The following is an 11,066-nucleotide window of genomic DNA, read 5'->3' as shown; positions in this document are numbered from 1 at the left end:
TGCAGTGACTTCATGTGGTACTGTAGCATTGTGGGGAATGTAGTGTTGGTGCGTGCAAAACAACAGTTGGCGGCTGTGACATACAGGACAGTTCTAATAGTGATTAAATATCATCCAGGAGGATAGATAATTTATTTGCCGGCTAGATCTGGCCCCCGGGCCTTGACTTTGACATATGTGTTGGAAATTATTTGAGGAGACTGTTGGAATTATATCTTTTTATGTTATGTTGGAATTATATCTTTTTATGTTATGTTGGAATTATATCTTTTTATGTTATTTTGCTGTGGAAAGTTACTGAGCTTAAAGTTCATCTTAGGTCACATCACGTGACAGTTAGAACTGCTGACTTATGCTAAATTGCTTGCACAGCTAGTCGAGCAGAAACTCTTGCAAGGCCGTCTTCCTCTTTCTTCTCTGATAATTGGCGTATATCTTCTTAGATAATTGGCGTATAGCTACGATAGTTTTCATGACCTGTCTGCTTATCACCTCTTGCCAGGCCGTCTGCAAGGCCGTCTTCCTCTTTCTTCTCAGATAATTGGCGCATCATGACATCACCTGAATGTAACCCACTGTCTTGCCTGCTATCTTGCAGCTGTTGTGATACCAGGTGAACCCCGCCTTCTGATGTGCATAAAATCCATGTGCTGCAAGTGCATCCTCGCACTCTGCAGGAAGTAATCTCCCATGAGACAAAGTGCCGAGAATATTCTCTTTGCAATTGAAAAATAAACTTTGAAGCGTCGACATTTCACTGAGTGTTTTGTTTATTTAACTCTGTTCAGAAATTGTCCACAACCAAGAGAAAACGAACACGAAGCTGGAGGACCAAGGGTCTTTAGGACCATATTATTTGGCTCCACTTCAACATTTGGTGACCCCGACGTGATCTTGGCTGGACTCCTGCCGGACAGAGACAACTCCAAAGGGTACCCCGACTTGTAAGGTAAGAGGAACTTTGCCTCTTAGGGCCTTGTCTCTGCCTGTCAGTATAAGGTTAAAATCTGTCTTTCCCTATTTGGAAAACGTTCTAGAATCATTGACTCGAACACCAGTGATTTGATTTAATAGACGTCTTTTTGTGAATGTCAAACCGGACGCTGTTTGGATTGATCGGTCTTTTAATTATACTTTGTGTCAGCGTCTGGTGGTTCTTACACCTAAATTATTCTTACAGTAAGAACACTCAACTAGGTTTACAGACGTTCAAACCTAGTTGTTTTAATACTGCGGTCGCTCAAAGAGTTTGTGGGGTTGCCCCAGCTGATGACATTAGGCTGTAGAGGTTAAAGCAAACTATTGGCTAAAAACGTCTGGTAAATTCTTCCATAACTGAGTAGACTGAGAGGATTGTCTGGGACATCCTGCGCGCTAGAGATTTTGCGTCTGGGACGCCCGTCTGGGAATATTAGTGAAACGATCCGGGATCGTGGGTCGAGTGATACTGAGTTCCGTGTTGAGGTTCTCGGAGGAAACGACGCCGAATTTTCTTAACTAAATTGGGAAAAGGCCTAATAGAATTTACAATGGAAGGTGAATTCGATCGGGAAACAGACTGGTTCAACTGGAACTTAATTCCAGACGACCCAGATGGTGCACCATTAGAAAATCAAGCAAAAATTGCTATTTTAGTGGCATCCGAGGGACTGCCCACAAAGATCCGCAGTAAGACGGAGTCTGAAATGAAAGATTGGTTTGAAGATTGCTGTAAAAAAGGATGGTTACCACCGCTAACATCCAAAAAATCATTCGTCTTACTGATGAAAGAGGTTGAAAAAGCATGCATTAAAAAGTTAAATGTACTGGCCACAACTGTCTCTGCAACAAATAGAATCGGTATTCCAGGAAGGCGGGCACGAGAGTCATATGTAAAGGTGGAAAAAGTTAAGTCACATGTACGATTGCTGTCAATGGGAGGATCAGTCAGAGTAAGTAGACAAGAGGTCAAAGAAAAGTGTGCTTGGAATAATCCTGACCCGCCTCCTTATCTGGGGGAGAATTTTGCATCTGTTTTTTCCAAAACTAACCCGTTTGCCAGTAATCCTTATGCAGAATTACAACAGACTCTGACTCTGACTCAGACCAAACCAGACCCGCCGTCACTATACTTCCAGACACCAGTCTGGAACATCACCAGCGGGAAACTGCACATGGATCAGACCGCCCCATCCGCGCCCACACCCGCGACTGAAGGTAAAGTGGTACCGGAACATGTCAGAATCATGGCCGCGCCCTGTGAACGAGCTAACAAACAGCTTAAAGATGAGTTTGAAGAAATCCTCAGGACCAGTAAAACTTATCCGGACCTGAGGCTTGCCCTGAGTGAGTTCAAGACGGAGCTGCTGCGCAGAGGGAATGCCTCCCGCAGCGTCAGAGACGAACTCCGTCAGAGGGTCCTACAAGCAGAACAAGAAGCGGAGGAACACTTCAAGACGTCACTCAAACATCATGAGGTATCATTTGACAACGAACAACATTCCACTTTACAGAAACAGGTGGCTGCACTTCAGGAACAGCTCTGTCGCCTCTCTTCCCGAGTGGAACCTCCCGTCTCCGCTCTTCCCCTCCCTTCTCTCCCTCCCCGGCCTCCAGCAGCGGAACCTCCCGTCTCCGCTCTTCCCCTCCCTTCTCTCCCTCCCCGGCCTCCAACCCCGCCTCCCTGTCAGCCCACCTCAGAGGGACCTGTGACTCGATCCAGAGCCGCTGTACAAGCTCCATTGATGGATACAGTGGACCCCAACTCCGGACGGCGTGTTGCCGTCTACCGCCCTTTCCCTGCAGCAGATCTCAATGCCATGCTTCAGACATTGCCACCTATTTCATCGGGGGGACGCAATTGGTTTGCATCCGTGCAGCGTCAGGCTATGGGCCACGACTTGTGTGGTGGTGACATGCAAATGATTTTAACTAAAGTATGTCCTTTGTCTATCTTACCACAGGTTCTAGAGGAAACAGGGGTGGGTCGTATGGCTAAAGATGAACCTCTAGACCACGAAAATTTGGACCGCATTGACGTAGGTCTTAACGCACATTTCCCTTTGCCTCTGTGTGCTGTCCATGACATGGTGTTCACTCCAAAAGTTGGAGAGGACGCGACTACTTACGTTGATCGGGCCAAAACTGAATATCACATTAAAACAGGTTTTCTACATAATACCTCGCCTTTCCATGACTCAGTCTTTCGAGCTTCCATTTTGAAGGGGATTCCCAAAACAGTGGTTACCGCCATGGAAAACATACCAGATCTGGCTGAAATGACGGATGACCGGTGGTGTTCCTGCCTGAGACACTTTCTGAGGAGACATGCCAAAGAAAAAGATACTAAGGTAGAAAAACATCAAACTGCTGTTTCTCAATTGACCGTCATGCAGATCCAGGACATCAAGAAGAAAGAGGACTCTGTTTCCTCTCCTGCCTCTGCTCTTCCACCTGATGATGCAGATAGAATGATGTATCAGTCGGGGCCACGATCTTGGGGTGGGGCTGACACTCAACGTTACGTATGTTTCCGCTGTGGCAGAGAAGGTCATTGGGTCAAAGATTGCCCCGAGAGGCCCCCACCTAGGGGGCGTGGTCGTGGATTCCAACGCCCTCGTGGACGTGGCAGAGACATGGGACGGTGGCAGTCTCTAGATCGGCAGCCGTACCAACAGCGCCGCCCAGTGGACTCCAACCAAGGTTCGCCCGTCCCGAATCGCCAGCGTCTGCCCCCTGGTGAACAGTTCTCACAATGAAGATGCCCTGAACCCACGGACATAGGCATGCAGGAGCCTATGATCACCATTACGGTAGGAGGAGTGTCAACTCCTTTTATGGTTGATACTGGTGCCCGTTATTCCACCATCCAACGGCTTCCTCCTGGCGCCTATGTCACCAATGACGTAATTCCTTTAGTTGGGTTCAAGGGTGAAGAAATTGCCCTGCCAAAGACTTCCTCCATTTTGGTTTCTGCACACAACCAGTTATTAACTCACTCCTTTATCCTGGCTCCCTCCAGCCCTGCCAATCTTTTAGGGCGTGATTTAATGTGCAAGTTGTGTCCTTTGATAAAGTGTTCTGCCGACGGCCTGCAACTGATGTTTCCGGATGGATCATCCCGACTGTGCCTGTCTGCCACCAACCCCGTCAACACCATGTTTCCGGTACATGCCAAAGTTGCTGTGGTGTGCATGTATGCTGACATCTTTTGGGTTGTGATGGACACTGATGCTGGACAGTGGACTCCTGTTGAGACTTTCTGGACAAAGTGGTCGCCCTGGGTCCGTCACCTACGCCCCTATGATCTGGTCTCTGACGCTTTGCATTGTACTCTGTATTATGACAGGATGGAAGACACAATTTTCCTGGGAGCCTTCCAGGAGGTGGAAGGACTCCCGTGGGATCTCTCTCTCCAAGATCTCTACGTAGGACCTCAGGGTGTGGCTTGGGCCGTATCCTTGACGCCCGAACAGCAGAAGTGGTATCGTATGGATGATCCTCCAGATCCTTCGATGCCGCCTTGCTATCCTCATGTCTCCTTGGCTGTCTCCCCAAAACACACACAGAAAGATCTGGGTCCCTTCGTGAAAGCTTGCATCGATGCTGATGATTGGAAGCCGACATTCTACTCTGGTTTGCACTATTCTGCATCTCTTGACTCATATCGCATTTTGTCTCCAGAATTTGTGATCCCTTCCGTCCTAGAACACAGCGTCCTGGACAGGCACCATGGCAGAGAAACATCCGACAGCGATTTGGCACCTGCGCTGATTGACTCTCTTCCCGACTCCCTCTGGACCCAGGGTCCTACGGATGTCGGTCGTTGTGACGTCACGCCAGTCACGTTTCAAATGAAACCGGGTCCCATTTGGGTTCCTCAATATCCGGTTCCTGCGAAGGGTAAGGCCGGTGTAACTGAGACCATAAACGGGTTGCTTGAAGCTGGTGTGCTTGCTCTAATTGAAAGCTCTCCTTTTAATACACCCATTCTCCCTGTAGAAAAGAAAGGTACAGGCAAATGGAGGATGGTCCATGATTTGAGAGCTATAAATGCTGCAGTCACCACTCCCACCCTTCCGGTCCCGAACCCTCATGCTGCACTCTCACTGTTGTCGCCCTCTCACACTCACTTCACTGTCATCGACTTGGCTAATGCTTTTTTCAGTATTCCTCTTCATCCATCCATGAAACCTTATCTGGCCTTCACCTGGGATGGAAGGAGATACTCCTACAACTGTCTGCCCATGGGGTTCCTCCTTTCTCCTGGTCTCTTCAACGTCCATCTTCGTGAGCTTCTGAAACCTTTGTCTCTTCCGCCCGGTGTGCTCCTCGTCCAGTACGTCGATGACCTCCTGGTTGCGGCTCCATCAGAGCAATCCTGTCTGGACACGACTCACTCTCTGCTCCTTCGTCTCCATGAAGTAGGCCTTAAAGTTTCTAAATCCAAAATTCAAGTTGCCAGAACTCAAGTCTCTTTCCTTGGTCGCTGTGTATCCCGGATGGGCACAGGCCTCTCCTCCTCGCACAGAGAAGACATTTTACACTCTGCTCGTCCATCTACCGTGAAGCAAATGCTAGCTTTTCTGGGGTTGTGTAACTACTCTCGCCATCATGTTGTTGACTTCTCAGAGTGCACGCATCCTCTCCGTGCTATGGTCAAGGAAGTCGGCATGCGGAACCTTTCAGCCGCTTTGGCCTGGACTCCGGACGCTGATGCTGCCTTTTCTCACCTTAAGGCATGTTTGGCCTCTGCTACATCTCTTTCCATTCCTGACTACAATAAGATGTTTTTCCTCGATGTGGCTGAAAAAGCAAGCAGTGTTTCTGCTGTGCTTTTTCAAAAGGGGGATAGAGGAGAACGAAACGTCTGTATGTATGTCTCAACACCATTGGACAATTATGAAAAACGCCAAACGCCCTGTTCATCTTTTGCCTCAGCACTAGCTAGGTTGGTCCAGAAAACTGCCCACGTGGTACTTCATCATCCACTGACCATCAGAACTGGACACAGCACTGTCCAATACATCACAAGCCAATTCTTCACCATGACTGGAGGACGCCAACGCAAGATTGAATCGGTCATCACTCAACCACACATCATCTTCATCCATGAAGGGATCAATATGGCTGATGGTCTGATTGAAGGTACCCCACACTTTTGTACAGAAAAAGTCCAAGACGACACAAAACTCAGAGATGACTTGTACGAACAGCCATTGACTAACCCCGACATGACGTTGTTCACCGACGGATGTTGTTTTAAAGGCATGGATGGCCTGCAATCAGGTTTTGCCATAGTTCAACATCAAAACGACGATTTTGAGACAGTTAAGGAAGTCAGACTGGACGGACCACAGTCAGCACAGAGAGCTGAAATCCTAGCAGTCGCAGAAGCTCTAGGACTCGCAAAAGACCAAACTGTAAATATCTACACTGATTCTGCTTATGCTCATTTGGTTGTACATACTGCATTAAGTGAATGGCAACGGAACAATTATCAGACAGCAACAGGAAGTCCAATTAAACACCTGAAAGAGGTAATGCATCTCCAGGAAATGCTGATGTTGCCAAAAGCTGTTGCTGTTATCAAGTGTCCAGGTCATTCCAGAAAAAATGACCTGATTGCAAATGGAAACGCCGCAGCAGATGCAGCTGCTAAAAAGGTGGCAGGTTATCAGCCAGCACTCCAACTCTCGGTGAGTGACAAAGAAATTGATTGCAAAATAACGAATGATGTGATCCGAGAGTGGCAGGTGAAAGCTAGCCCAGAAGAAAGGAGTTTGTGGAAGGCAAAAGGGGGTGAAAAGAATGATGAAGGAATCTGGAACAAAGAAGGTAAACCTGTGCCGCCTCAAAAACAATTGAAAGTTTTGATTCAAGAAGCCCATGGACCATGCCACGTAGGCACGGACGAAACACTGAGACGTCTCTGTGGCTGGTGGCATCCGTTCATGAGAACAATTGTGAAAAGTGAACTGCAGGACTGCAGTGTTTGCAATAGGCATAATTGCCTGCCAACAACTAAACCACCTCCAGGGGTGCAGGACCAGGAAGTGACAGCACCTGGTCAGGTAATTTCAATGGATTTTACCGACATGATCCAATCGGTTAATGGGTATCGATACCTGTTAGTGATTGTTGACTCTTTTTCAGGATGGCCTGAGGCTTATCCATGCAGAGCAGAGACAGCAGCTTCTGTAGTGAAACATTTGGTTAACCATTACATTCCAACTCATGGTTTTCCGAGAAAAATCAGGTCAGACAATGGAACTCATTTCAAAAACAAACATCTACAACAGGTGGAAAGTATGTTGGGATTGAGACACACTTTTGGCGCTGTGTATCACCCTCAGTCACAGGGAAAGGTCGAATGAATGAATCGCAACATCAAAGAAAAATTGTCAAAATCCATGGCCTCGTCAAAGATGAATTGGCTACAGGCCCTCCCTGTGGCTCTGTTGAATGTCAGAATGTCATTGAATTCATCCACAGGTTGGACCCCATTTGAGGCACACACTAACAGACCTTTTCCAGCTCCCACAGCTCCATTGGAACCAGTTCCCGGATTCCAAGGCCCAAAAGGCCTCCGCGAACTAACAGTCAATTTTTCCCATCTCACAGAACCACAGGAGAAACCACCAAAAAGTGTGAATGTGTGTGAATGGGTGTGGCTGAGAGTAATCAAACGAAAATGGTCTGAACCTAGGTGGACAGGTCCCCATCAAGTCATTGAGAGAACCGGAACCGCAGTTCGGCTTCTAGGAAGAGGGGACACGTGGTTTCATCTGACGTCCACCAGGCCTGCAAAGACCCCAACGGGAGTCGCTCTCCCCTCTCCAAAAGCTGCTAATAGTGGTGACGACCACTAGGGCATCCGCCCCAACTGAGGACATCGAGCAACGGCTCCAACTGAGGACATCGAGTGAGTGGTTGTTCAACGTGGCGTAAAGTCACAAAGCAACCCGAGAGCAGGCAATTACGTTCAGTAACTGACCTAAGCTTTTGAAGAGACCCCAGCGGTCACGGTGCAGCGTTCCCGAGCATCGCTCTCAACCAGCGTCCGGACGAGCCAGTATCCAGAGGGGTCAACCCAGAGGAAAAGGCGCAAGACCTCCCTCTCTACAAGCAACAACCGTTATCTTCAGTCTAAAAAAAAAACAACAAAAAAAAACATGCTGTATTTCCTTGTTTTTAGTCTTTTGGCTGTCACTGCTGCATCCTCTCCTGACAAATGTTTATAACAGTATGGTGGGTTAACGCTTAGCTACACTGAGGGGGCTACAGCTTCTTATACCTTTGATCTCTGCAAAGTAATTAACTGCAGGGGTCCTGGCGCACCATGGCGACACTATGATGTTTACATCTGCGGTCACAGTGACAACTCCCTTAATGACCCGTGGTGTGCTTCTTGGTCCTCTGTTTGGTATTCCACAGAACATGGGTTCCAGCCCCCCACTTCTGGATTGGGCTCCTTCTTTTCTCTGCAAAGGGATTACTCCCCCACAAGTAATCCTTTAACTCTGTCCATTAAACCCCTATTTTTCCCAACATCTCAATGTCATGCTAGTGTTATGGAACCCTGCGGAAGGTTCTCTCCCGGCAGCAGGTTTTGCTCTACAGATTTTCTACATTTAATTTTAGGTGTTGACCAGACCGGAAAGGACACATGGGGTATCATCCGTATTAACCTCGTTAAGTCTCGGGTTGCACCTGTGCCTGCTCCCACCATTGTCTTTAACCACAGTTCTCCATCTCAGGTCCCTCCCCCACCACATCAACTCATTGGAACTCCTATTGCTATTGATTATACTCAACTTAAAGCTGAGGATCTCATTGCTAAAGCTACAGGTTTTGTTGAGAGTAATGTTTGGCTTTCTTGGATTGCTAATACTGCGCGAGAACAGATTAATGGTAGTTGTGTTGCTTGTGCTTCTGCTCGACCCCAATTGACCACCACGCCTGCTCCTTTGATTCCAAGTGACGCTCACGGCTATGGTTGCATGCTTAGCCTGACCCACGGACGAGATGAAGGCTGCACCACTTTGGGAAGTATTTTTCCTCCCGCTGACAATCTTACTGTTACAGGCCCTTTTACTCCAGACCCTGCCAATGGTTCCTATGTGTGTTTTAATCTTACCGCAGGCTCCGTTGATCTAGGTTCTCTTGATTCCACGTGGTGTAACATTACCAGACCAGGGGCCGAGTTAGGCTTTTGGGCCAGATTAGGCTTGTACTATTACTGTGGCAAGGGTGGCCTTCATGCTCGCCTCACCAGCAAATATCGAGGTGTGTGTGCCATGGTTCGTCTTCGTGCTCCTTTGCTTCTCTTAGGTGACCAGCTGAAACGCTTGAAGTCCTCCTCTGACCTTCCTATTAGTTTAACTGCCCGTCGACGACGCCATGTCTTATCTCGGACTCCTCGTTCGGCCCCTACCACTTTTGATTTATCTATAGATAATCCCACCTACATGGATGCAATTGGTGTTCCCCGTGGTGTTCCAAATGAGTACAAATTGGCTGATCAAGTTGCTGCGGGGTTTGAAAACTTTCCTTTGATTGCGGCCCTTTTCCCGGTTACGCCCAATAAGAATGTTGATCGTATTAATTATATTCATTACAATGTTCTGCGGCTGACTAATCTGACCCGTGATGCAATTGCAGGTTTGTCTGAACAGATGGCCCCTACTTCCCTTATGGCTGTTCAGAATCGTATGGCCCTGGACATGCTCCTAGCTGAAAAAGGTGGTGTCTGTTCTATGTTTGGGGATATGTGTTGTACCTTTATCCCTAATAACACAGCTCCTGATGGCTCTGTAACCAGAGCATTGGAAGGTTTGCGTGCTCTCTCAGATACTATGCATGAGCACTCTGGTATTGATAATCCTTTGGATGACTGGTTTACTAACATGTTTGGTAAATGGAAAACGTTGTTTATTTCTTTGTTCATGTCTATAGCCGTCTTTGTTGCCATTATAGTCACTTGTGGTTGTTGCTGCGTTCCCTGTATTCGTTCCTTGATGGTCCGTCTGATCACCACCACCATAGAAGGTAAATCCGGTCCTCCCCCTCCCTACAGCATGTCTCTTCTCCAAGACGCTGATGACCCTGCTGGTACTTTTGATTAGGTGTTGGACTCTTTCGAGTCCAAAAGGGGGATTGTTGGAATTATATCTTTTTATGTTATGTTGGAATTATATCTTTTTATGTTATTTTGCTGTGGAAAGTTACTGAGCTTAAAGTTCATCTTAGGTCACATCACGTGACAGTTAGAACTGCTGACTTATGCTAAATTGCTTGCACAGCTAGTCGAGCAGAAACTCTTGCAAGGCCGTCTTCCTCTTTCTTCTCTGATAATTGGCGTATATCTTCTTAGATAATTGGCGTATAGCTACGATAGTTTTCATGACCTGTCTGCTTATCACCTCTTGCCAGGCCGTCTGCAAGGCCGTCTTCCTCTTTCTTCTCAGATAATTGGCGCATCATGACATCACCTGAATGTAACCCACTGTCTTGCCTGCTATCTTGCAGCTGTTGTGATACCAGGTGAACCCCGCCTTCTGATGTGCATAAAATCCATGTGCTGCAAGTGCATCCTCGCACTCTGCAGGAAGTAATCTCCCATGAGACAAAGTGCCGAGAATATTCTCTTTGCAATTGAAAAATAAACTTTGAAGGGTCGACATTTCACTGAGTGTTTTGTTTATTTAACTCTGTTCAGAAATTGTCCACAACCAAGAGAAAACGAACACGAAGCTGGAGGACCAAGGGTCTTTAGGACCATATTATTTGGCTCCACTTCAACAATAGATAATTTATTTGCCGGCTAGATCTGGCCCCCGGGCCTTGACTTTGACATATGTGTTGGAAATTATTTGAGGAGACATATTTGTCATTAAAATTACAATTAAGTTAATAATTTTTGTTGAACAGTTCATGCAAGAGATATTTAGTTAGAATGAATGAATGTTTCATTTAATATTTGTGTTGAGTTAAAAGCAGATTGTTTTCATGATAATATTTATGTTGCTAAAAGACTACATTACCCACAATGCCTAGGCAAGGTGTGAAGGAAGCACTGTAATTGA

General features: G+C 47.0%; 1 protein-coding gene across 17 annotated transcripts; it reads left to right on the top strand.

Moving 5' to 3' along the window:
* Positions 1–208: 208 nt before the first annotated feature.
* On the top strand, positions 209–8,115 carry LOC137609518 (uncharacterized). Of its 17 annotated transcripts, none has more exons than XR_011038349.1 (5): positions 957–2,456; positions 2,943–3,017; positions 4,663–4,881; positions 4,981–7,237; positions 7,688–8,115. XR_011038349.1 is itself a non-coding variant. In XM_068336604.1 (4 exons), exons 1-4 carry the CDS (start codon positions 1,530–1,532, stop codon positions 7,712–7,714), a joined length of 1,155 nt encoding a protein of 384 aa, XP_068192705.1. In that variant the 5' UTR covers positions 957–1,529; the 3' UTR covers positions 7,715–8,111. The 17 variants fall into 17 exon arrangements, 3 of the variants coding, with proteins under 3 accessions (XP_068192705.1, XP_068192698.1, XP_068192714.1); XR_011038351.1 differs by having other exon boundaries at positions 957–2,842; XR_011038350.1 differs by having other exon boundaries at positions 957–3,017; positions 4,981–7,052; positions 7,135–7,237.
* The last annotated feature ends 2,951 nt before the right edge of the window (positions 8,116–11,066 follow it).

The sequence above is a fragment of the Antennarius striatus genome, chromosome 2 (assembly GCF_040054535.1).
Source record: "Antennarius striatus isolate MH-2024 chromosome 2, ASM4005453v1, whole genome shotgun sequence".
NCBI lineage: Eukaryota > Metazoa > Chordata > Actinopteri > Lophiiformes > Antennariidae > Antennarius > Antennarius striatus.
Note: the sequence above shows the minus strand (reverse complement) of the source record. Positions and strands in the feature narration are given on the sequence as shown.

Coding starts and splice junctions, on each gene's coding strand:
- LOC137609518 (XM_068336597.1), top strand. CDS start 1,530: ATGGAAGGTGAATTCGATCGGGAAACAGACTGGTTCAACTGGAACTTA. Junction 3,018..3,203: donor AAAATTTGGACCGCATTGAC/GTAGGTCTTAAC, acceptor TCCATTTTGAAG/GGGATTCCCAAAACAGTGGT. Junction 3,330..7,687: donor CCAAAGAAAAAGATACTAAG/GTAGAAAAACAT, acceptor GTCTGAACCTAG/GTGGACAGGTCCCCATCAAG.